Source organism: Callithrix jacchus, chromosome 4, assembly GCF_049354715.1.
Source record: "Callithrix jacchus isolate 240 chromosome 4, calJac240_pri, whole genome shotgun sequence".
NCBI classification, from domain to species: domain Eukaryota; kingdom Metazoa; phylum Chordata; class Mammalia; order Primates; family Cebidae; genus Callithrix; species Callithrix jacchus.
In genome coordinates, this window is record NC_133505.1 from 13,280,780 (window position 1) to 13,308,227 (window position 27,448).

The 27,448-nt window shown below is 42.2% G+C and overlaps 1 protein-coding gene and 1 long non-coding RNA gene across 14 annotated transcripts in view; one reads left to right on the plus strand and one right to left on the minus strand.

Annotated features, from left to right (window-relative positions):
* CAP2 (cyclase associated actin cytoskeleton regulatory protein 2) overlaps window positions 1-27,448 on the minus strand; it is a 142,193-nt gene that overhangs the window by 86,030 nt on the left and 28,715 nt on the right. For 12 of the 13 annotated variants that reach the window (XM_035294829.3, XM_035294827.3, XM_008993922.6 and 9 more), the window contains one exon: window positions 25,048-25,148. In XM_035294829.3, coding sequence (XP_035150720.1) covers window positions 25,048-25,113 — 66 coding nt within the window. In that variant the 5' untranslated portion in view covers window positions 25,114-25,148. Of the gene's footprint in view, window positions 1-1,555; window positions 25,151-27,448 lie in introns of those variants that run through there. The other variant, XM_078368289.1, reaches the window with a different exon arrangement.
* Window positions 21,755-27,307, plus strand: LOC144582021 (uncharacterized). Its single transcript, XR_013533701.1, has 3 exons — window positions 21,755-21,873; window positions 22,727-25,002; window positions 26,306-27,307. It is a non-coding gene; the product is annotated as an uncharacterized LOC144582021 (long non-coding RNA).

The window sequence follows — 27,448 nt, forward strand, 5'->3', positions numbered from 1 at the left end:
GAAAGATGGAAAAAGCATCCAACCTGGGTGCTTGTGCTGAAGGCACTTCCAGATCCTTCTGAAACTGCATCAGCCCTCTTCTTGAGAACCAGACAGCAAAGGGAAGGGGCCTTTCTTCCTCTAAAGACGGAGGAATGAGCATCTGTTTACTCAGTGCAATTTGCAGGCCCTGGAATGGTCACCGCCAGTGCCATCCTCACATACCTCCCCCGTTGGTCTACTGATGCCCTGTTTTTCACAATTACAGACACTGTGTTTCCAGATTTGTGTAGGGGCCTCTACCCTACCCTAAAGGAAAAGTCCCTTGAGTTTCTGACAATGAAGAGGCAAAGAAGGATCTGACAGATGAAATAAATGACAAGAAATGGGTCCAAAAAAAGAAGTGATAGAATGCCAAAGACAAATTTCACTCATTTCACGATTTTGCTTAAAACAAAACTGAAGATGCCTGATTTTGTAAACATAAACATAAGTGTCAACCCCATAAAGTTAGATTAAGAAAGATATCTGAGTTGACATATGATGCACCTTACAGAAGGCTTGAACCAGTGATTCTCGATCTTGAGTGTCTATCAGAATCAACTAGAGGCTTTGTTATAGACAGTCGAGTTGCATTTCCGGAGTTTCTGATTCAGTAGATTTGGGTTGGCCCAAGAGTTCACATTTCTAACAAGTTCTCAGGTGAGGTTGATGATTCGAGTCTGAACACTGCACTTTCAAAACCACTGGCCTAAATGATACTTCATGTATTTTGTTTCTCATTTCTATTCCATTTTCATTAGCAGCTGAATTAACAAAACAGCTCAGAGGGCATTCCCCTACAAAACTGTTAGCAACAGTGAATCTATACAAGTCTGCAGCAACTGCAGTTCTTGACTCCTCATAAAGAAAGAATTCGGCCGGGCAGTGGCTCACGCCTGTAATCCCAGTACTTTGGGAGGCTGAGGAGGGTGGATCACTAGGTCAAGAGATTGAGACCATCCTGGCCAACATGGTGAAACCCTGTCTCTACTAAAAATACAAAAATTAGCTGGGCATGGGGGTGCGGGGCCTATAATCCCAGCTACTCGGGAGGCTGAGGCAGGAGAATTGCTTTAACTCGGGAAGTGGAGGTTGCAGTGAGCCGAGATAGTACCACGGACTCCAGCCTGGTGACAGGGCGAGACAAGAAAAGAAAGACAGAAAGAAAGAGAGAAAGAGACAAAGAATGAAAGAGAAAGAGGATGAGAGGAAAAGAGAGGAAGGAAGGAAGGAAGGAGGGAGGGAAGGAAGGAAGGAGGGATGGAGGGAAGGAGGGAAGGAAGGAGGGAGGGAGGGAGGGAGGGAAAGAAGGAAGAAGGAAGGAGGGAAGGAGGGAAAGAAGAAAGGAGGGAAGGAGGGAGGGATGGAAGGAAGGAAGGAATTCGAGGAGCATAGGCGGGGGGCGGGGGAGAGACTGAGGTAAGTTTGAGAGCAGGAGGGAACGTTTATTAAAAAGTTTAGAGCAGGGATGAAAGGAAGTACCCTTGGAAGAGGGCTAGGTGGCGACTTGAGAGATTCAAGTGTGTGGTCTGACCTTTGATTCGGGGTTTTCCACGCTGGCGTTCTTCTTGGGTCAGTGTCTCTTCTCCCGATCCCTCCCTTGAGGTGGGCTGTCCGCACTTGGGCGGGACCGCATGCGCAGTGTGTTTCTTTAGGTTGTGCGCATGCTCAGTTGAGGCTTTTTTTTTTTTTTTTTTTTTTTAACCTTACCGGCAGAGCATTCCTGGAGGAAGGTCATAGACCAGTTAAACTCCGCCATTTTGCCTGTTAGTGCTCATGATTGAGTCCGCTCACCCAGCTCCTTAGCTCTTATCGGGACCTTATCACCAGTTTCAGGGTTTCTTTTCTATTTATTGGGAGATTGCCTTTCCTTGGTGTCAGCTGCGACCAGTTACTATTGTAGAGAGACAGTTAACAACCTCTGGACCATCGCCTGATTGTGGCCTGACATTCCTAGAGTTGGGGACTCTCCTGCCCTGCTCATGTCTACCCACCTACTGTAACAAAACCATACACTTATACCATCCGAAGGGGCTCATTTCGTTCAACCCTTGCATTTTTTTTAAGTGAAGGGATGAACATCTAGAAAAAATAAAGCTCTCAAAAAAATAAAAAAGAAAAAATAGATAAAGCTCTCTGCCCAAGTGGCAAAGCTGAAGCAAGAATCCCTAAATCCTGATTCTTTCCAAGTTCTCTTTTATTGCCCGGGGAGTCTTGAAGCACAGAAAATGGAAAAGTTTGGCAAAAGTCGATGAAAACAATGCAGATCATGGGAGCTGGATATAATTGCATCGAGCGAGTTCTTTTGAAACCTATCAGCTAGACTGACTTCGGAGCTACTACTACTTACCTAATGGAAGAAGACAAGTGGGCAGAGTTAAGCCAGTCATGGGAACTATCACCACCCAGAAGTATTTATAAAGCAGCCACATGAGCACTCTGCCTCTCTGCTGAGCACAGGGCAGCCACAGTAATGGGAGATTACAAATGAAGAGTGAAAGGAAAGAAAACAAGACTCCGGGGTAAAAATGTGCTAATGGTGTTTGGGAGCAGAGGCTGCAGGCCAAGGAAAGAATGCCTCATCCCATCCCTACTCAGCCAGCGCCAGGACACATACATCTCTTATAATCACTTCAAGGGCTCTCATTTCTTATAAAGGGCTTGGATGAGTCTAGAATTTTGCCTGGACTCCGAAGCTCTGTACAATTGGACCCTCATCTTCTAGTGTCATGGCCACGACTCCTCTCCAAGCACCCTGTGCCCCAGTCAGTGTGGTCTCCCACACACCCCAGGACCCTGCATGAAGGAGCCCTGAGCCAGACGCAGTGGCTCATGCCTGTAATCCCAGTACTTTGGGAGGCCCGGTGGGTGGATCACTTCAGCCCAGGAGTTTGAGACCAGCCTGGACAACATGGCAAAACCCCGTCTCTACAAAAAATTTTAAAAATCAGCCAGGCATGGTGGCACATGCCTGTAGTCCCAGCTATTCAGGAGGCTGAGTCAGGGAGATTGCTTGAGCCCAGAAGGTTGAGGCTGCAGTGAGCCATGATCATGCCACAGCACTCCAGCCTAGGCAAGAAAAAGAGAGAGAGAGAGAGAGAGAGAGAAGGAGGGAAGGAAGGGAGGAGAAAGAAAAGAGAAAGAGAAAGCCCTGGGACAATAAATATATTTATTTACCCAGAGACAGGTCTCTGCCTCTCCAAAAAGAAATCAAAATCTGGAGAGGCTGGTGAATTTCCCAAGATTGGTGGACAAATGTAGGATTAGAGTCAGGTCTACTGACCTGAGCCTACCACCCTCTCCCTAATCCCATACTAATTACCACTGTGGGTTAACTTTGTGGAAATAGTGTCTTCACTGCTTCCTCAGTGATGCTCTCCATCCCTAAAGAGCCAAGATTTCCTGTTCCCTTCTTCCGTATCCTCTGCTGAGCCTAACATGGGGTATTGCCTATAGCAGACAACTTACATGTATTTACTGTTTGATAAGGATTCTGCTCACTGTGGTCAAGGCAACATGACTGAAAATTAAGTATGGGAGCTGACTTTAGTGATGAGGGCTCAAGGAACAACAGATGGGGCATATGACCATTCTCAAAAACAGAAGACACAGATGGATATCATAGGCATTTGTCTTTTCCCTGATACACCAGTCCAAGTGATGCCAATCATGTAATGAATCCACAACAGTAATGCAGGAAAAAGGCAGTTCCTTAGTCGACACCATCTAGACCTAAATAGAGACGTTTTCCAAAGTCATCAGGCGTGTTCCAAGCCATCCCTGGTTTTGTCCTAGTATGCTCCCTCTAGCATTCTTCCAAGTCTCCACTTCCAAGTCCCACCTCACCTTCAAATCTCAGCTTCCACCCTGCCCATTGCCTGCCACACAGCAGGTGCTCAAGACCTGCTGAGCAGATGGAAGAACAAATGGAACAACACGGTCAAGATCTGAACTGAGTCTGAATGATGAAAGGTTAAACCCAACCAATGTTGATTTATAAGTAGTTGATGGAGAAGCCGTAATATCCCTGTATCCTCCCAACTTCTGCTATCAGTCCTGTGAGTTAAAATATCTGGCCCCCTCCGCCACTTTTTTTTTTTTTTTAAACTAGAAAGGACTTACTCAGGCAATGTTATGGAACTTCCATTCCAGTTCATCTCCCCATGAACTGACACGTGTGGGGAATCTACGGACGAGGTGAGGGTGAGGGTGATAAATACCTACCTGAGAGGGGCTTAGGGATAGTTGTCTGGTGGAAAGGACAGTGAAACTGAAATGGAAGGTCACATATGAAACTCTATGATAAGTGCTCTGTTGTTACTTCAGTTGTTTCTGCTTGTTAAAAATAGCAAAGTTCTCTAAAGATGCTTATACTAACTACAAAAGATTCTATTCTTTGTGCTTATTATTATTTTTAGCATATTTATTTATTAATTATTATTATTTATTTATTGGATGGCTGGAGGCATTATGGAGATGGGGGAGGGGCGCTAAATCAACACTCAAACTGCCCCTTGGTGCTGTCAGAGCCAAGAATAAAATAAAGAAGTATGAAATGTTTCTTGGCGATGACTTCTTGGGTTCCTTGGACCTTTCCCTAGTGTGCATGATAGGCTCAGGAAATTACTCTTTCTCTTCCCGGTGTGCCATTAGGAAAGCGCACAGAGAAGCCGGAAGAGCCGGCAACACAGAAACTTACACTGCTTGCGTTAAAACTTATTCTGAGGGTTAAATCTGCTTTGTCAGTAACACAGTCTAAAGCTGAGTTAAGAAATGACAAGTCAGACTGCCTGCTATTTGTGGTTGAATCCAAAATTGCCATGGTGAGACAGAAGAGCCAGCTTTTCTCGGTCTGTAAGTGGTCCCATCATTGGTCGGCATCCTAATATCTCATCTGAACTACCTGTACCCTGCTAGTGCGTGGCAGCTGTCACTTGCCCTATACACATGGCCAGCATAGATTACACTGTGATTCTCTTACCAAGGAGAAAACAGACTGTCCAATGGCTGGCTTTTTTAGACTCTGAAAAAATGTCCTTATGAAATAGACATGCCATAGTATCGGTGGAAGTTATCTTCGAGCAGTGGGATTATGAACAGTTTTTGTTCCCTTTTTCAAATATGGATTGTCCATTATTCTTATGTCAAACATTTTTTTCATTATCAGAAATCTGTTGAAAAGAATTCAGTGAAACAAATTTATTTATTCTTTTAAACAGAAATTTATCATACAATTTCACAATCAAAAAGTATTTTCTGGGCAGGGCACAATGGCTCATGCCTGTAATCCCAGCACTTTGGGAGGCCAAGGTGAGCAGATCACCTGAGGTCAGGACTTTGAAACCAGCCTGGCCAACATGGTCAAATCCTGTTCCTACTAAAAATACCAAAATTAGCTGGGTGTGGTGCCAAGTGCCTGTAATCCCAGCTACTCAGGAGGCTGAGGCAGGAGAATTGCCTGAACCAGGGAGGCAGAGGTTGTAGTGAGCTGAGATGGCACCACTACACCCCAGCCTAGGTGACAGTGTGAGACTCTGTATCTAAAAAAAAAAGCATTTAAAAAAAGTATTTTCTGAATACCTACTATGTGCCAAGGTGCTAAATTAGATATAAATCAGGGGAAACAAGATAGGAACACAGAATCATTAGTGCATGAGAGTAATAAGTGCTGAGGTGTGAACTGTGTGGAGCAGACAGCAAACATCCAACCTGGGAAGGATGGGTTCTGTTGATATGACTAACCCACGGCAAGTTTTTCCATTTGGTCAGCTTGACAAAACACAAGAAGCATTTTCACAAAAAAAGAAAAGGAAAAGGGGAATTTTTTTTTTGTTGATAGAAGATTTCCTTTTCTCTAAAATCCAGAAAGCATACTGCTTGGTCCTCAGTCATTGGAACCACTGTCTCCCCTCACAGAGTTCCAGGGCTCCTCAAGACAAGAGATTTCATAAAGGCTACGACTCAGCCACAGCTGCCTTTCTGTAGTGTCCATGTGCATACAATAAAATGGAGTCTAAATTTATAGTCTCACTGGAGGAAGGAAGCAGTAATGTCACACTCCACTTATTGGCAATATTCCATTGAATCGTAAAGTCAAGTTAATTCAAAGACTCTGGCCTGTTCAAATACCAACCAAATCACAGTTGATTTTAGGCTCTGCCTTAGCCAAAGCACATATCAAAAGGGCAATAATTTTATAGTAGGCAATTGTTAAAAATTAGCATTTTTAATGCTCTTACAGTTTACTGATTTTTTTTCCCAATGATTTTACTCATTGGCAGATAAAGGAGACATGCTTATTGAATAAGGCTAAATAATTTTGCAATCTGGGAAGGAGAGATGAGTAGGTAGACTGAGAATGTCACTGTTAGACCACTAGGTACATTTATTTAAAGAATAATCATTCAGGCACTGATAATAAATGAGGTTTATTTTTCATTAATAGGACTGTTGCCTTGACAACTTCCAGCTCACAAAAGTATTTACATCAGTGCACAATTATGACACTAAGAAACAGCTCCAATGTGTCTTTTCTACATCCAGACCTAAAACCTTTTATTATTTATTTCAGCTACATTACTGGTTTCAGTTAAGATGACCTCAACATCCCATCAACCCCGTTCAAAATACGTCATATCCAACCCCAAAGAGGCAGTTTAAACAAATTGCTTGCTAACATCAAATAGATCAAAGGTAGAACTGATAAATGGTTTTCTTTTGCAAAAAGGATGATTTATGTGGGTTGTTTTTATTTTCCTGCTTGTTCAGCAGAGGGCAAAGTATTTTTAAACAATCAATGTCATGAATATTAATGTTCATTCAAATCATGCACCATTTCCCTAAAACTCCTATTTTTCTAGTTCATAATTATCACCAAATAGCCTAAAGCATTTAAGACACTGTGAGAATATGAATCAGTACAACATATATGTGGGAGAATAATTTGGCAGTAAATATTAGGGACCACTTGCCATTGGCCAGGCATTCCAACTGTAGAAATTTTCCTTGAGAAAAGAATTGTACAATTATAAAATAATTGGCCAGGCACGGTGGCTCATGCTCATAATCCCAGAACTTTGGGTAGGCAGATGGACCACCTGAGGTCAGGGGTCCACGACCAGCCTGGCCAACATGGTGAAACCTCATCTCTACTGAAAATACAAAATATTAGCTAGGCATGGTGGTGGGTGCCTGTAATCCTACCTAGTTGGGAGGCCGAGGCAGGAGGATTGCTTGAATCCAGGAGAAGGAGGTTGCAATGAGCTGAGATCGTGCCATTGCACTCCAGCCTTGGCAATGAGAGTGAAGCTGCATCTCAATAATAATAACAGTAATAATTGTTTGTACAAGGCTTTTAACTGCAATTTGGTTTACAATAGGGTAAAAACTGAAAACAAGTCAAATGTCACTACTTTTTTAAATGATTATAAATACTACTAGATGACCATCCTTGCAGGGGTAGGCACGGTAGAGTTAGCAAGGAGCCTGTGATATCGAATTTAAGAAGTGTTCTCTCTTAAGGTCACACCCTGGGGGCTTCACTTGTGTTACCTTAGTCCAAGCCCCAAATTCTTGTACATACATTACCTACATACGATTTTGATTGTTTAAATCAATTATGGTGTAACACACGAAGAAATACTATACAGTCATTAAAAATGATGATGTGGCTGAGAGCTGTAGCTCACACCTGTAATCCCAGCACTTTGGGAGGCCAAGGCAGGCGAATCACTTGAGGTCAGAAGTTCAAGACCAGCCTGGCCAACATGGCAAAAACCTGTCTTTACTATAAATACAAAAATTAGTCTGGCGTGGTGGTGGGTGCCTTTAATCCCAGCTATTTAGGAGGCTGAGGCAGGAGAATTGCTTGAACTCAGGAAACGGAGGTTGCAGTGAGCCAAGATCACACCACTGCACTCCAGCCTGGGCAACAGAGTGATTCTATCTCAAAAAAAAAAAAAGATAATGTAGACTTCAACTAATTGACATGGAAACAGGCCCAGAAGACATGGTCTAAGCTAAATAAGCAGGTGACAAAAAACAGTAGGTGCAGAGAAGTCTGCAAAATCTGTACTGTAAGACCAATCGCTGTAACTTAAAAAGCCCAACATAGAACTCTTCTAAATAATTTATTATTGCAATTTATATTTTAAGAGATCAAAGACTGGAAAGAATTTAAAACAGTGAGTAGTTCTAAGGGCATGGGAAGAGGAAAAGAAAGAAAACACCACTGATATTTAAATCCATTTGCTCTTCTGACAGGCATGAGTATTGTTACAAATGTATATTCCGAACAAAACTATTCACGTGAATAAACTGCATTTTCAAATTCAATCGCTGTATAGCCACAAAACCCTTGGCTGATTGGCTCCTCTCCAAATTCTCTAACTTGTTTTTCTATCACTTAAGGAATCTAAAGCACTTTGTCAACCCATTGAAGCCAAATCTTTTGGCTTAGAGAACCGGCAAATCCTTCATGGTTGACAAATCCTGGGTCTTCGCAAATAAACAATATTTGGCTACTAAGTCCACTCAGAAAAATCAGAGACAACAAGGTACTCCTTATATGAGAATGTGACACTAAGCATATGGCATTATCCTTTCACTTTGTGTTATTTAAGTCATATTCTTATCTAAGTGTTCATGAATGTATATATGCCTTGTGTCTCCATGTAGAAAATACATTCCGGAGGACTAAGCCAGTAGGTCCCTATATAGAAGGGCCTCTATTACAACAGAAGCTTAGTAACTACTGCTTAATAATGAAGCACTGAAATTATTGTAAAACAGTGTGGTATAGTAGAGAAACCATAAGCATGAGCTTCAGATAGGCCTTGGATCGAATTCAACTCTACCCCTTACTACACACATAGCCATTCCCAACTTACCCAACTTTTCTGAGGCATGATTTCATTACCTCAAAAGATACATTAAAAACTCTTGACTGGGTGCGCTGGCTCAAACCTGTAATCCCAGCACTTTGGGAGGCCAAGGCAGGCAGATCACCTGAGGTAAGGTGTTCAAGAGCAGCCTGGCCAATATGGCGAAATCCCTTCTCTACAAAAACACAAAAATTAGCCGGGCATGATGGTGAGTGCCTGTAATCCTAGCTACTCCAAAGGCTGAAGTGGGACAACTGCTTGAACTCAGGTGTCGGAGGTTGCAGTGAGCCGAGATCATGCCACTGCACTCCAGCCTGGGTGACAGAGCAAGACCGTGTCTCAGGAAAAAAAACAAAAACAAAAACAAAACTTCTCCTAATGATTAAGGGGAGTAATGTTTGTTGACAGCTGTGCCCAGTGCCTGATACCTAGCAGACCCTCCACAAATGCTAGTTTTCCTTCCCTTTTTAAAAAATTGCTTCTCTTACTAATACGGAAAATGAAAACAAGGCAAGAAAAGAAAGTTGATCTCTAGTGACTGTAAAATGTAGCTAAGGGCCAGTTATGATGGCTCACACCTATAATGCCAGTATTTTGGAAGGCCATGGTGGGAGGACTGCTTGAGGCCAGGAGTTCAAGACCAGCATGGATAACACAGTGAGACCACCCCTCCGCCGTCTCTACAAACTTTTTTTTTTAATTAGCTGCCCGTGGTCCCAGTTACTTGGGAGGCTGAGGTGGGAGGATCTCTTGAACCCAGGAGTTTAAGGCTGCAGTGAACTATGATCATGCCACTGCACTCCAGCCTGGGTGATACAGCAAGACTCTATCTCTTAAAAAAAAAAAGCCAAGATCCAGATTTTGTTCAGAACCATGCCCACCCAATATCAACACATCTGCATTGAGAGCTCACTATGACCACTCAACCATGAAAGATCCTTGCTAAACACTCGATCCTCATTCTCCCCACGGATTCCCAGGCAGCTGGGACTCCTGACCACAAGGGTGCCCTGGAGCCAACCTGTGCAGGATTGGCGGGACCAGCTGGTGCCCACATTTTCTCTTTACTTTGTTTTTTGCTGCTGGGTGAGCTGCCTTTCAGGCAATATCTTGATTCCAAGATTTTTTTACTCTAGCACCAAATATTCCTTTCCCCTCTTCTGATGATCACAGCGCCACATGCTTGTTCAAAAAAGTTCAAAAGACATGGACGTTTAAAGTGTACAAGCCTCAATAATCCCACCCCCCCAGGACGACCACTGCCAGTAATTCAATGAATATCCCTCCAGACGTTATTTTTAACACGACAAACCTCTCTCAAGTGCATATGCCACCTCTCTACTCTTCCTTCTTTCAAATCCTGCTCAGTTATCCTCAGAAAAGCTCTTTTCCTGTCTTTTTGTCCCACTCATGAATTCCAAGATAACCCTAATAATGGTTGCTAAGCACCAAAACAGCATAACTATGTACTCACATAAAGAAAAAAGAAAAATCTTGTTCGGTATCAAAAGTAGAAAAGAATCAGACCCAAAGTCAGCTGAAAGTACGCACAGAAATCCTTATTTATGTCTTTGACCTTCTCTAATTAAACTCACATTCCTCCAGGTATCAGCATTTACAACAAATAACTATGTTTCATTTCGTGTTATTGTTTTCTTGTTTCATTTAACTAAAAGCATGGTGAAATAAATTTTTTAGCATTTTGCGTTATGTAAGTACTGCTCAGTAGCCTATAGGGAAGACTTCTTCATAATGTCTCAGCTATCACAGACTGATACCTTTGTAAAATAAGTAAAGATGCAGTACTGCAATTAAAAAAAAGAAAGAAAGAAAGAATAAATAAATGAGCTTTCCAGAAAAAAAAAAAGATGCAGTACTAGAAAAATGAAATTAAAAAAAACGAAATACAAAGCTAGGCGCTGTGGCTCATGCCTGTAATCCCAGAACTTTGGGAAGCTGAGGTGGGCGGATCACGAGGTCAGGAGATCAAGACCATCCTTGCTAGCTTGGTGAAACCCTGTCTTTATTAAAAATACAAAAATTAGCTGGCCATGGTGGCAGATACCTGTAATCCCAGCTACTCTGGAGGTTAAGGCAGGGGAATCGCTTGAACCCGGCGGGTGGAGGTTGCAGTGAGCCAAGATCACGCCACTGCACTCCAACCTGGGCGGCAGAGTGAAACTCTGTCTCAAAATAAATAAACGAATGAATGAAGAAAGAAATAGAATAAAAAATAAAATACTTATAGTAAGGTTCACATAATATATTGCCTCAGATGAAGCTCAAGGGGTTTCTATTGGCAGTGACTACAAGTCAACATATTGATGAATTTTCTGGTTGCTTAGGAATCTTTGTCTCACTTTCTTAAATTGCCTCAGAGGTCCAGTCTTTCAATGGCTCACTTTCCTCAACTACAAAAGGACAATGAGAATGAATGAAGAGAAATGAGGGAGGGTACCAGATAAACAGCTGTGATAAATTCAGGGGAGAGAGAGAGAGAGAGAGAGAGAGAGTTTGTGTGTGTGTGTGTGTGTGTGTGTGTGTCTGTGTGTGTAGAGACAGAGAGAGAGAGAGAAACCAAAATCTGTAGTGACACAGCAATCTGTCTACATATTTTTTTCCTTCTTTTCACAGGTGTTGATAATAGTCTATGTTTCTCAGTATTTCACTTGCTAATTTCCTGACTTAAAACCAGGCCTCGATGATGTTTTTTGACTGCTCTGTCTAGGTTTGGCTTGATTCAAGCTGTCAGCCACAGTGAATTCATCTGTCCATTGATTCCATTATTCCTTAATAATTTGATTCCTCCATTTACATACTTGTTTTCACGCATTCATTTAGAAAACACTGATTAACTATTATGGGCACAGTGCTAGACAGAGAGAGGGCCGGAGGAAAAGAGCATAATTCTAGAACCTAGTAAGAAACCCCAACTCTCAGTAGGTAGGCCCAAAGTTATAAATCATACTACTTTACCTGTATATTAATTTGTTTTAACTAAAGTAATTTAAAGTCAAGTATCAGCATTCCAAGTACCTTACTATCTAAAAATTTTTAAGGGTTTTCTGAAAGGGAAAGATTTGTACTGTAAACACATGTGAGCGATAAATTACTAGTGCATTGAATGCCCTGTTCTCTCTTACATCACTAAAACATCTTATATTTGATGCATGAAAAAGACTTGGTGTATAATGTGTTATAACATACATAAACATATGTATGTAAAACCTGGCATGTTTTAAAACTAACAGTGTTAAACCACAATGTAAAGACAACCAGAAAAGGAAAAGAAATACTGAAGGTTGGAAAACTTATTTTGCCCTTGCTTTATGTATAGAAATACAAGAAATCTGCAAACACGTTCCCTAGAATCAGAGTGAAGCTTCAGCCATAGTGCCCACACATTTGGCTGAGACTGTTTTTTCTTATATGTAGCTAATAATGATATCATGAGGAAGGCATAGATGAGTGGGGTGTGCGTGCACACACGTGTGTTTTGTGAGAATGGGTGCGTGAGTAGAAATAACAAGATAAGCTAAATGAAGTCAGTACGTAAAGAGGTCATTCCTTTTGGACAAAAGTACTGCTGAAGCAGCCTCCAGGCAAACGATAGAGTTATCCCGAAGTCTAGATAGAAAACAACAACACATGTTCCAATTATGGGCATAGTTATAAAAAGAAGGTAGAGAAGAAAGAAGGCAAGGAAAGAGGCAAGAGAAAGGACATATATTCTGCAGTATTCAGTGGCATGATGAATTCCCGACATTGGAAACAATCCTCTATCCTCCGAAAGCCTATTCTTTCTTCCTTTTTTTTTTTTTTTTTTCTGAGACAGAGCCTCCTCTGTCACCCAGGCTGGAGTGCAGTACTGTGACCATGGCCCACCGCTGCCTAGAACTCCTGGGCTAAAATGACCCGCTTCAGTCTCCCAAGAAGCCAGGGTTACAGGTGCGTGCCACCATGCTCAGCTAATAAAAAGGTATTTTTGAGGAGAAAATGTTAGGAAGAAAGTTGCTGGTTACTCTCAAGAAGTTTATTTTCTTAATAGTGATGGGATTGGCCAGGCCCAGTGGCTCACACCTGTAATCCCAGCAGCTTGTGAGCCCAAATTGGTGGATCATGTAAGTGGTGGATCAGGTGTTTGAGACCACCCTGGTCAACATGGTGAAACCCCGTCTCTACTGTAGTCCCAGATACTCGGGAGGCTGAGGCATGAGGATGGCTTGAACCCAGGAGGCAGAGGTTGCAGTGAGCCGAGGTGCCGCCACTGCACTCCAGCCTGGGTGACAGAGTGAGACTCCATCTCAAAAAAAAAAAAAAAATTAGTGATGGGGTCTCACTGTATTGCTTGGGCTGGTCTTGAACCCCCAGCCTCAAGCAATTCTCCCCACTTGGCCTCTAGTAAAAATGCTGGGATTACAGGTCTGAGCCACCACACCCAGCTAACTCTCAGGAGCTTCTGACATGGGCTGAGCTGTAGATACATGCCACGCATTTCCACAGAGCAACATCATGCATGTGAGACTCAATCAATTTCTTCCCAGGAGCAAGTGAAGAGATACCCAGGGGTAATATGATTTGCCCCAGCTGCAGCAGCCCTGGGCATGCTCACAAATGCAGCCCTGTACATGCTGTCTGTTCCATTTCGCTTAGTCAGTGAACACAGAACAGAAAGGAAGAACCAGGACGGATGTCCACAGGCTTCCTGGTGACAAACATCATCATGTGCAAGTTCAAAGACCCAGAGGATTAAGAACCTCATCCACAGTAGCACACTAAGTTCATGGTCAACTTGGACATAAACCCCAGGTTTCCTTTCCCTAGTGTAATATTCAAATCATTATATCATGAGCTCTAGGGCATAGAGGACTCTCTTTCAGATTCAGCAACTCCAGTGAGGATTCAGCTTTGCCTGATTTACTCGACCAAAGAATTTAATTGCCCCTAAAGTATTTGCTACTGAAAACAGGCCAGGAAAGGCTAATGTCATTGTGGAGGTTCTTCCTCTTCCTGCTTAATTTGTTTGTACAGGCAATCACAAGTTATGTAAAGAAGCGAAAGCAACAAGAGTTCATTATGATTCCTATACATTGTTGCTGTTTTTTTTTTAATTTTAAATTTGAAAAGTGTAGGTTACGTACATAACAGAAAAAAATGCATTTTAAAGTTAACTTCACTTTTTTTCTCAACAGCTACATGTTTCAAATCTGTTGGCCATAGTTCAATTATGAATCTGTGACAGAAAATGTATATTTTAAGGCCAGGCTCCATGGCTTACTCTGTAATCTCAATACTTTGGGAGGCCAAGGTGGGAGGATTGCTTGAGTCTAGGAGTTCGAGACCAGCCTAAACAAAATGGTGAAACCCTGTCTCTATAAAAAATATGAAAAATTAGCTGGGCATGGTGGTGTGCACCTGTAGTCCTAGCTATTCAGGAGGCAGGGATGGGAAAATCACCTGAGCCCAGGAAGTTGAGGCTGCAGTGAGCCTTGATCCTGCCACTGCAGTCCAGCCTGAGTGAAGGCAGTGAGACCCTTTTTTCTCAAAGAAAAAAAGGACATTTTTTTTTCATTTGGACAGAGGACCTGAAATAAGTTTGTACTATGCACATATAATGGTCTTAAGTATAAAAAAGTATTTAAAAATGCACTTGATATTTAATAACATATTAATAATAAAGCTTAAAAGTGCATAAGGATTTTTCAAAGGCTTCATATTTTTCTTGAACAAATTAGTTCATATGACTCAGAAAATTTCATATTTCCCTTTGCCACATGTGAAATTCCTTAAACATCTTGAAAGAAGCATAAAATAAAGCTTAGAATGGTCACTTCAACATAACTAACTAGCCTCCTGAAATACAAGAATGGTCCAATATTAAGAAATACTAATATATTAATATAATTAACTTATTAAGAAAAGTTATATTTTTAGCATCTCTATAGATGCTGAAAAAGACCAATAATCTTCTTGCTTAAAAATGGGAGATACAGAATTGAACATTAAAATGACCACACACACACACACACACACACACAAACAGTGTTTTTCAGCACAAAACAAGCATCATACTTAATGGGCTGGCATTGCTGCCAAAAGATAAGCCTCTGTCAATATTTTAAAAACACTGTCTTAAAGGTAATAGTAAGTAAAAAGACATGAAAAGTATAAAAAGGAAGAGGTCAATTAATTACTCTTTGCAAATAACTATATACCTAGAAAGTGCTGGATAATCAACTGAAAAGCTCCAATAAAAAACAACAAAAGTGAGCGACAGCCGGGCGCAGTGGCTCATACACGTAATCCCAGCGCTTTGGGAGGCTGAGACGAGCGGATCACGAGGTCAAGAGATCGAGACCATCCTGGCCAACATGGTGAAACCCCGTCTCTACTAAAAATACAAAAATTAGCCGGGCATGGTGGCACACGCCTATGGTCCCAGCTACTCGGGAGGCTGAGGCAGAAGAATGGTTTGAACCAAGGAGGTGGAGGTTGCAATGAGCTGAGATTGTACCACTGCACTCCAGCCTGGTGACAGAGGAAGACTCCGTCTCAAAAAAAAATTAGCTTCAGAAAGGTAGCCAGACACAAAATTAACACGCAGAAATCAGCAGCTTTCACATATGTGAACAACCAATTCAAAAATATACAGACAAAAGTAGTTCATTTGCTAAAAATAACAACCCCTGTCCTCCAAAATAAACTCAAGAACCATGCCAAACTGCAGAAAGACTTGATAGTCCTCCTGAAGGACACAAAAGTGGACTTGAATCAATGGAGAGACATTTCCTGGTTTTGGATAGGAAGACTCAACATCATACAGATGTGAACATTTTAATACTATTTACAATTTTAACCGGATTCCAATTAAAACTCCAACATTTTTCTTCTGGAAACAGACAAGCTGATTTTAAACAAAAAGACAAACAAGCAAAAACACACAGAAGAACTCTGGATAAGGGGAGAATTAACCCTATTGCACATGAAACATACTCTAAATCAGGGGTCCTCAGCCTCCAGGACACAGACTGGTACTGGTCCATGGCCTGTCAGGAACTGGGGCGCACAGCAGGAGGTGAGCAGTGAGCAAGCCAGCCATTGAGTGGAGCCTCATCTATACTTATAACCGCGCCCCATCTCTTGCATCACCACCTGAGCTCTGCCTCCTGTCAGATGAGCAGCAGCATTAGATTCTCATAGGAGCACAAACCCTACTGTGAACGGAGCACACGAGGGATCTTCATTGTGCACTCCTTATGAGAATCTAATGCCTGATGATCTGTCACTGTCTCCCATTACTCCTAAATGAGACCATCTAGTTGCAGGAAAATCAGCTCAGGGCTCTCACTGATTCAATCTGATGATGAGTACATAATAATAATAGAAATAAAGTGCAATCCCTCTTCCCAGTCCATGGAAAAACTGTCTTCATGAAACCGGTCCCTGGCGCCAAAAAGGTTGAGTACAGCTGCTCTAAATCCTCACTGACTAAAACAGCTGGAACTGAGACACGAACAGCACAGTGGAATGAACAGAAAGTCCAAAATGAGATCTGAAGACATACAGGTGTTTAGCAGGTGATAAAGGCAGCATTTCGATCCATGTGGGAAATGGACTGACTAATGATAGTGAAGGGAATTGCAAGACCCTATCTGGAAAAAAAAAAATTGGATCCATGCCTTACATTACTCACCAAGATAAAGTCAAATGTGGATCAAATGTATGTGTCAAAAATGAAGCCATGAAAGCATTAGAAGAAAAAGCCTTTTAAATGACAACTTACAATCTAGAAGCCATAAAAGAAAATAAAATGATATGTTATGATAAATTCTACTACATAAACATCAAAAACAACATCAACAACAACATAAGCAATGTCTTTTTTTTTTTTTTTGAGATGAAGTCTAGCTCTGTGGCCCAGGCTGGAGTACAGTGGCACAATCTCAGCTCACTGCAACCTCCGTCTCCTGGGTTCAAGCAATTATCCTGCCTCAGCCTCCCGAGTAGATGGGATTACAGGTGCCCACCACCACACCCAGCTATTTTTTGTATTTTTAGTAGAGACAGGGTTTCACCATGTTGGTCAGGCTGGTCTTAATGCCTGACCTCATGATTCACCTGACTCTGTCACCCAAAGTGCTGGGATTACAGGGGTGAGCCAGCGCATCGGCCAGAAATGTCATAGTCATAATGTCACAATGACAACGGGGAAATTATTTATATCTCTCACCACAGACAGAGGCTAATATCCCCATTATGTAAAGTTATCTAGAAATCAATAATAAACCAATGACCTCCTTGTTTCTGTCTATGGACAAAAGAAATGCATAAACAACTCACAGCAAAAGTGATATAAGTGACCCTGAAACATGTGAAAAGGTGCTGAACCTCACTCATCGTAAGAAAAACACAAATTGAAAATGACACTGTTTGTCACCTATATGATCAGCAAAACTCCACTGACAACTCCCTCCATAGGTGAGTTTGGGGAAACAGACACACTCATCCATTGCTGATGAAAGTGTAAGGGGCATATTCCCCATGGAAGACAACTTACAATGGATCTTAAAAGCACAATGCCCTTCCCTTCACCCAGCATCCTGCTGCTCCCTGCTGATCTCTGCTGCTCCAGACCCACCCTCTAACCTGCTGCACCCTGCTCTGTGCTCCAGACCCACCACCTAGACCAGCACTCCCCAATCCTTTTGGCATCAGGGGCCAATTTCATGGAAGACAATTTTTCCACAGATAAAGCAGGAGGATGACTTGAGGTCAGGAATTCAAGACCTGTCTGGCCAACATAATGAAACCCTGTCTCTGTTAAAAACACAAAAATTAGCTGGGTGTGGTGGCGCAGGACCGTAGTCACAGCTACTCTGGAGGCAGAGGTTGTAGTGATCTGAGATGGCACCATTGCACTCCAGCCTGGGCGACAGAGTGAGACTCCATTAAAAAAAAAAAAAAATTAAATTACTAAAAAAGCAGAAAGGAAAGCACTGAGGCAAGAGTTTGGCAGAAAGCATATTTGCTGTCCAAGAAAAAGGAAAATGTGCACATTACATTTACTGGGCACTTTATTTCTATTCTTATTACATTGTAATATATAATGAAATAATTATACAACTCACCATAATGTAGAATCAGTGAGATGCCTGAACTTGTTTTCCTGCAACTAGACAGTCCCATCTGGGGGTGATGGGAGATCACTTGAGGTCAGACAGTCCCATCTGGGGGTGATGGGAGATCACTTGAGGTCAGGAATTTGAGATCAGCCTGGCCAACATAATGAAACCCCATCTCTGTTAAAAACATAAAAATTAGCTGGACATGGTGGTGCAGGACTGTAGTCCCAGCTACTTGGGAGGCTGAGGCAGGAGAATCACTTGAACCTGGGAGGCAGAGGTTGCAGTGATCTGAGATTGTGCCATTGCACTCCAGCCTGGGCAAGGAGTCAAACTCCGTTAAAAAAAAATACCGTAAACCCAAAAAAGCTACTTGTCTGCCACTGCATTGCTGAGGTCTTTAACACACCACCCACATCACCTAGCCTCGCTAATTTGCAGTTTCCTTCTCTGTAGAAGACAGAAAGACAGATAGATGGATGGATAGAAGGAAGGAAAGGAGGGAGGAGAAAGGAGGAAAGGAAGAAAAAGAAAATAGAAGTAAAGAAAGAAAGGGAGAAGGAAGAAAGGGAGGAAGAAAGAAAAGGGGAAAAAGGGAGGGACAGAGAAGGTGAGAAAAGGAATTATGGAAGGAAAGAAGGATGAAAATAAAAGGAAAGAAAGAAAAGAGGGAGAAGAAAGGAAGGGAGGAAGCAAGAAAAAAAAGAAAACAAGCAAGCAAGGGAGTGAATAACTGGAATGGGTGACTTTTAAATGCTTCCTTCTCTAAAAATTCTGGCTATCGTTCATGGCTAAGACAGTCAGAAAGAAGGGCCCAATTTAAAGCCTGGATGAAACCCAGAGGCAGAATTCCTGACGCGAGTCATTTTTTGGATCTCTGCCATTTGGAGAAACTAAAAGACATACAGATCCTTCAGGCTTGCAATTGCCAAGATATTCTACATCTAGTGGTAATAAAAATTAATGTTCAAATTAAGACAATGAGCAGGAAACTGGAAGCTCACGGGAAGACCAACTTGGCTGAAGGCAGAGTGGGCAGGTGAGAAGATCGACGTAGAATGGGCTGGTTTGCTGAGTCAGCCCCACGGCGGTGCTTCTGACAAGTTTTCTCGGGATGGGGATCCTATACAGACACAGATTCTAAAGCACTAAAATTGTAAATGGTCACTTTTTAAATGAGTACAAATGATCCACAAATATCTTCTAGAATCAAAAGAACTGGAAGAATACAGATACCATTCGTAAAATAAACATGCAGATATTTTGTATTATTTATTCCAGAAATAAGGTTATTACATGTTTCAAAGATAAGATTTATGTAAAGGAAGATGTGACAACTCGTAGGACCAGAAAGCACAGACTCATAGAGACCTACGGGTCCTTTTAGATGAAGGAGCCAGATGTTCACCTAGAATGAAAAGATGCTTCATCTTTTGTGTTATGTGTATCCTTCTGCCGACATGGTTCCTTCTGCTGGTTTCTCATGGTATCTACCCTGACATTGCTCTAGATGCTTTTTGTAATGGTGATGAGGCCACCCTATTGCAAGCTATTTGGAAACCAAATAGCTCCCTCGTGCCTTCAGGCTGAGAGAACTGATGAGTCAGGGGCATGGGCTATTGAGAGCCAGAGGCCCTGATAAATTATGTCATCCTGCCTCTTTAAGGAGCAGATTAAGGGACTAGCTCAAGGTCATGCTGTCAAAAGCAGGGCCACTGGAAATCCAAATGTTAATACAAACTGCCAGTGCGAGTCAGAGGAAGAGAGACTTCTCCTGTTGCCACTCTTTGAACTCATGAACAGCATGGCACAAAATGAGCAACATATTTTGTAGATGATTTAAGTAAACGGTCAAGACTAGAAACATCTGGCACAGTGATTGTTACTCATCAAAAGTGAGGCTCTGATAACTTTCTGACCATGTTCATCCTTGACAGAAGTCAAGGAACTCAAGGACAGAACATTGTGTGGCAGGTGATTTGATCACAGTGTTTTATGTGTGTTACATTTAGTTGAATTTTATCGCCCTTTCGTTAAAATTGTGGTTCTTTCATTTTAAATAATAAGAATTTTTTAAATGATATCTTTTTTTGAACTTCCAGTTTAAGTTCAGGTTTGTTATGTACGTAAATTTTGTGTCACGTAGGTTTGATGTACAGGTGACTTCATTGCCCATGTGATAAGCGTAGCACCCGACAGGTTTCTTTTCTTTTTTTATTTTGAGACAGAGTCTTGGACTGTCGCCCAGGCTGTAGTACAGTAGTGCAATCTCAGCTCACTGCAATCTCTGCCTCCTGGGTTCAAGCATTCTCCTGCCTCAGCCTCCCAAGTAGCTGGGACTAAAGGCATGCGCCACCACACCTAGCTAATTTTTTTTTTTTTGTATTTTTAGTAGAGATGTGGTTTCACCATGCTGGCCACCATGGTCTTGATCTCCTGACCTCATGATCTACCCACTTCAGCCTCCCAAGGTACTGGGATTACAAGTGTGAGCCACCGTGCCCAGCAGCACCCAACAGGTTCTGATTCTCCCCTTTCTTCCACACTCTACTCTCTGGTTGTCCCACTATATACCATCCCCTTCTTTGTGTCCATGTGTTCTCAATGTTTAGCTCCCACTTATTAGTGAAAGCATGCAGTAATAGGAGTTTTTAAAATTCATTTCCATCAAGAACAGGAAATAAATATTCCAGATTCCTATAAATATTTAAAATGTAAATTCTAGAAATCTCCAAAAAAGACTTGGGTTAGGAAGAGCTATGATAGGCAGTTACTTCATGTCTGTCTCATCCATTAGAAACAGACCTGAGATAAGCTCTGCTATGAATCCTAACAATAGGATAGCTTTGTTAAAAAATAACCCCCAATGGCCAGACACAGTGGCTCATCCCTGTAATCCCAGTACTTTGGGAGGCAGAGGTAGGCGGATCACAAGGTCAGGAGTTCAAGACCTGGCCAACATGGTGAAAACCTGTCTCTACTAAACATATAAAAATTAGCCAAGCATAGTGTCGTGTGCCTGTAATCCCAGTTACTCACGTGGCTGAGACAGGAGAATTGCTTGAACCTGGGAGGTAGAGGTTGCAGTGAGCTGAGATCGCACTACTGCACTCCAGCCTGAATTATAGAGCAAGACTCCATTTGAAAAAAAAAAAAAAAGACAAACTCAAAATCACATATTTATGGATAAATGATGTCCAACCAAGGGTTAGGTATTACGTAGGCCCAGTTTCTAGAGGATCTGCTTCTTTGATATTGAGAACTCTATTTACCCAATATCTATTATAAAATTATGCATTTATGCAATTATGTATAAAGTCGTGCATTCTTTTTTAAAAGGGGTGGGAGCTGTGTCAGTGTTTCCGGGTTGAAGAGTGGTTTACATAAGCCCTTTGGTTAGGTTGCACACAAGGAGGCTTTACAAGATCTAATCTTTTCTAAACCTGTTACGCTCTTCGGTTCAGCAGAGATTCCTAATTGTAGCTATTAGTTCCCCTTTTTTGTGGTCTGTTCTGTCAATAGACTATTGAGTGTTCAGTAAACTAAGCCCAACCAGCAGCCAACACACTGAGGCAGACGTTAAATCATAGCTTGGCTGCCCTTATTCCTTACTGGTATCTGGGAAATGGCTTTAAGCACAGGCGCGGGATTTAACATGATGCACATTTGTGTCATTCTCAAATTTCCATCCTGTACAATCAGGTATGTGAGGGTTTTTTTTTTTTTTCTAGGCAACAGGTGTGTTCTTGGAATAAAGTTCAACGCCCACTTCTGGCTGATGTGAGAGCAACAGCTGCAGGCTTAAGACCAATGACACATGGTTCTATAAACGAGAGAAAAAGCAAACGGTATGTTCAAAGTGCTGAAGTCATGGGCAGATGGACTCTCACTGCCTGCACTTCTCTTTGTGCTGCAGAGCTGGAGTCCAAACCTTCAGATGACACGTGTTTCTTTCTTTCTCTCTTTCTTATTGCCTTTCTTCCTTCCTCTTTTATTCTTTTCTTTCCTTTCCTCTATTTTTTAAAAACTAGTGAGAACATAAATTTCCTTAAGCATTACATATTCGTTACTGAGAATATTCCTTCATCTGACTCATCCTGTTTACAGGCTGATGAATGAGGAGGTGAAAAACTTAATATGAATCGAGTTACACTTTATAACTCACTTCATTCTAAAAAGAACTCAAAGGAACTGTTTACTATGCAATTTGAAGATAGCATTTAAATCTTAAATCTTTTTTAAAAGTGCAAAGCTAAATATACTTATTTACAGGTCTCATTATTCTCTTGTAAAAAGCTTCTATCTAGAATTTTTGAGGTACTCCTAATGAGTTATAATGTACTCTGCACCTCAGAAGCCTAATGTCGACATTAATTAATAGTAACCATAATGATATACTAATCACTGTGATCATGTTCGAGAGTGAAAATGTCTGTCAGTCACTCGAGCATCTCTTTCAGGGTACTGCGGACAATACTCCTCTGTATGTGTTAGCTTTCAGGAGTTATCATGCCTCAGAATATAAGAGGCTCAGCCACTCTTTTGCCGCATCCGAGGTTTCCTGTAAACAAGAACACTGAGGGAAAGAACAGACTAGAGTAGTAGCAATAGAGCTGTGCGACACGTTTGATGCAGACGCGTCTTAGTGCACAGGCTTTTCCAGAACTCATATACATCAAGGCTTCTCTCTTTCACCAACAGGAACTTCAACAAAAATGGAGAAGAATCTTGGCTTTTCTTAGACGTGACAAACAAATACATTGCAATGTGATGATAAGTACCTGTTTAATGACACTCTTGGAGACTGGCCTAACTGGAGTCCCCGGACCCCCTGGGAGACGGTGTGGGGTGTTGCATACAATGTCTCATTGGGAGGGGAGCAAAGAGAGAATCCCTTTCTACTATTTTTTTAAAGCCCCAAACCACAACTTCAGTCAAGAACCAGATTTTCTGTGAATCTATACTGAAAATGGTTTTGACAGGCTTGTCTCATTGCTGAGAAAACTATAGGTAGGTGGATTTGGAATTCAATCCTTAGTGAGAAACAAAGGCCAAAGAAAAGGAAGAACCCAGTGATACATTTCTTTTTATGTTTTTAATTGGTTTGGCTATCGCATTCGATTTTCACTAAATGCATGCAAACAATGACTAACCTCGAACATGATGCTAATATTTTTTAAAACTGGCAAGCAAGCTTAGGCATCTTTAAAATTCTCTTCCAATCCAGAGATGATCAACGTCTGTGTATTTGCTTTTCCTCAGGCTGTACTTTGTTCAAAATTATATTAAGATGTACATGACACAAAATGTACCACCTTAACCATTTTTAGTGTCCAGCTCAGTATACTCACACCATCGTGTAGCCTCAGGAGGTTTTCATCTTTGAAAACTGAAACTCTGTACTCATTGAACAATTTCCTATTCTCTCCTCCCCGCTGCCTCTGGCAAACACCATTCTGCTTTGTCTCCATGAATTTGACCACCCTAGGTACTGCACATACATGGAATAATAGAGCATTTGTCTTTTTTGTGTCTGGCTTATTTCACTTAGCATAATATTCTCAAGGTTCATCCACCCTACAGTATGTAGCAGCATTTCCTTCCTTTTCAAGGCTGACTAATATTCCATTGAATGTACAGACCACATTTAGTGTATCTGTCAATGCACACTTGGGTTGCTTCCACCTCGTGGCTATTGTAAATAATGCTGTTATGAACATGGGTGTCTCTTGGAGATGCTGCTTTCAAATTTGCGGGATATATATGTAGAAGTGAAATTGTTGTATCATATGGTAGTTCCATATTTTTTTTTTTTGAGAAGTCAACATACTATTTTCCACAGTGTCTGCACCATTTTACATTCCCACCAACCGTACATAGAGGCTCCAGTTTCTCCACATCCTCACCTTGTTAATTTCTGTTCTTCAAATAGCAGCCATCCCAACGGATGTAAGGTGATATCCTCAGGCCACATTTTACAGAAAGAAGACAGGTGGCTGCTGAGTGAGTCAGCTCAGCCAGGGGAGCTTTTTTTTTTTGAGACGGAGTTTCGCTCTTGTTACCTAGGCTGGAGTGCAATGGCGCGATCTCGGCTCACCGCAATTTCCACCTCCTGGGTTCAGGCAATTCTCCTTCCTCAGCCTCCCGAGCAGCTGGGATTACAGGCACGCACCACCGTGCCCAGCTAATTTTTTGTAATTTTAGTAGAGACGGGGTTTCACCATGTTGACCAAGATGGTCTCGATCTGTTGACCTTGTGATCCACCCGCCTCGGCCTCCCAAAGTGCTGGGATTACAGGCTTGAGCCACCGCGCCCGGCCCACAGGGGAGCTTTTTTAAAGCATAAATCAAATTGTTCCGAGTCCTCTGCCCAGTGCCCCCAGGTGGCTTCCCATCACAGTGGGAAGGAAAGCCAAGTCCCTCACCGTCACTAGAAGTGCATATTGTACTCTGAGCCCTTGTTACCCCACTTCCTGATCTTCTCCCAGGCCATCTGTTCTGCTGAGACCACACCTTGCTTGCTCTGAGCCTTCGCTCTTGCTGTTCCTCTGCCTGGAACTCTCTTCCCAACATCACTCCACAGCTCACTCCCTCTCTCTATCAGATCTCTGCTCAGTATCATCTCAGACACACCTTCCTATCTTAAGCAACACCCCTGCTCCCAGCATTCTGTACAACCCTGCTTTCTTATTCTTTTGTCGTAACTTAACACTACTTGAATTTGTTTATGTATTTGTAGATATCATCTGTTTCCCAGGCTAAAGTGGAAGTTCTTTGAGAGCAGGACATGGCCTGTCTTGTTCATCCCGATGCTCCCAGCTTCCAGAACAGTGCCACAACACTCTATCTGTATGCGTTGCAGGAACGATTAAATGAATAAATGGCGATGAATGTTTTAGCCACTACCTGCCTAGCCAGAGTAAAAAAAAGTAAAGAGAGATCTCATCAGGTCATTAGAGTCATCAGAGGCTGGGCTGGTAAGTTTAAACTCTCCACTGAGAACAGGGGAGAAAAGTACTTACGTGGGTCTCCACGTCTCCAGCAAGCATCCTACTGTTCTTTAAAAACTCAGCCACCATACTGTTCATCAGCTTGTCAAAGGCTTCCACGGAGGGTGCCACACCTTGGGGAAAGAAGCATTTTGTTATTCCCTGGTAGTTGAATGAAAATCTGGGACTAGCCGGGCATGGTGGCTCACACCTGTAATCCCAGCACCTTGGGAGGCTGAGGCAGGAGATCGCCTGAGGTTAGGAGTTCAAGACCAGCCTGGACAACATGGTGAAACCCCATCTCTATTAAAAATAAAAAAATTAACCAGGCGTGGTGGTGGGCATCTGTAATTCCAGTGACTCAGGAGGCTGAGGTGGAGAAATTGCTTAAACTTGGGAGGTGAAGGTGATCTCGGGGAGCCAAGATTGAGCCAGTGTACTTAGCCCGAGTGACAGAGCGAGACTCCATCTAAAAAAAATAAAATAAAATAAAACCTGGGACTGTCTTGCCATAGGCAATATGGAAGTTTAATATCATCAATGTCATTCTCACTAATTCATTTGCTAAGTCATTCCTTCATTCAATCAATGTTTTTGTTTTTGTGGGTTTTATGAGACAGGGTCTCACTCTGTCATGAGTGCAGTGGCGTGATCTCAGCTCACTGCAACCTCTGCCTTCAGGATTCAAGTGATTTTTCAGCCTCAGCCTCCCAAGTAGCTGAAACCATGGGTGCAGGCCACCACGCCCAGCTAATTTTTGTGTTTTTTGTAGAGATGGGATCCCACCATGTTGGTCAGGCTGGTTTCAAACTCCTGGCCTCAAGTGATTGGCCCCCCTTGGCCTCCCAAAGTGCTGGGATTACAGGCATGAGCCACCATGCCCGGCTCTCAATCAATGTTTATGAAACATTTCTCAACAGCTCAGGAAAACACTGTTTTCCTATTTTTCATCCTCCTGAATAAAGACACTGTGTAATTTCATTTCATTCCCTCCTAACCCAGGGAGTTAGGTGGCACCATCACAATGTCATAGATGAGGAAATGGCATTGTAAGCATAGCGTGTGACTGGGCCAGAGTTACAGCCCAAACAAAAGGCAGATCCAAAACCTGAACCCAGTCGATTCATCCAAAGCCAGTGGCCCTTCTTCCACAGCCACCTGCTCAGGTGCGATCATGACCTTACGAACAGTTACCAAGATTACCCAGGACAATCAGAAGGTAATAATGAACTCCAGCCAAGTACGAAAAGAAAGCTGATTTCACTCACTCTCTTCCTTCTTTACTCCCCAGGGCGCAGGGGACGACCACAGTGGAAGCGAAATCAACTGCGGAGCCCATACCTGTTGGGTTCAGAGCTGCCAAGTTACTGACAAAGCTCAAGTGACAACTGCCCGACAGGTGTGTTCTGCATTTCCTTCCCTGCTTTGTAATTAACAGAAAACAATCTAAGTCCCTGATTTCATGTCCCGAGTATGGAGAAGTACAATACTGAGAAACTGAGCACTAACGCTATGAAAACTCTAACCAAAACCTAAGATTCCTTTTCTCATGTTGTACAAACATATCATCCATGCTCACAAAACTATTAGGATAGCGTCTTTCTTTTTCTCTTTTTCCCAATTACCCATTTCCACAGGCCCAAAGGGTGATGGAAACAAGTTATTTACAGCTCTCTGCAGCTGTGTTCTAACTTCTGAGCAGGACATTGAAGCTGAGTTATCTTAAAGTTCACAGCACAGTATGTAACAACTTCTGAAACACAAAAAGAACACAAGCCCAAAGGTTCCTTATGGATCCGTTTGGAAACAGATAAACCTGTTTGTTGCAATGGAAGAGGCTGGAGGGGGGTCTCTATTGAGTATTTAAAGTGGGAGAAAGTTTCAGAAATGTGACAGAGTCCTCTACATAGCAGAGGGTACAATGATTAAAGGGAATATTTTCCAGTTTCCTTTCATCATTCAGCTCTGCTCACACCTCCTGTGGGCAGACCTGTCCTTCTCTCCAAACTGCATCCTTTGAGCATCCTTTAATCAAAGAATCTGGGGCCCTGAATAATAATGCATTGAGACCAAAGATCCTGGAGGATTAGGACTGTGTGTAACTCATCTTCAATTTTCCTGCACCTACCACAGTGTTTGTCGCATTGTAAAAAGGTAAAATATTTCTTCAACTGTTGAGCTGAGCTTACCTGATTATCATCAGAGAAAAACAAAAAATACTCACCTTCTAAAGCACGTCGTAATACCAGTATCATAACAGAGTGGTCCTTTGATCTATGCCTGTTATGTATTTGTAAGGGATTATGTTCCTTCTAAAAGTTTCTCTTTTTTTTTTTTTGAGATGGAGTCTCGCTCTGTAGCTCTGTGGCGTGATCTTGGCTCACAGCAACCTCCGCTTCCCATGTCCCGGTTCAAGCAATTCTCCTACCTCAGC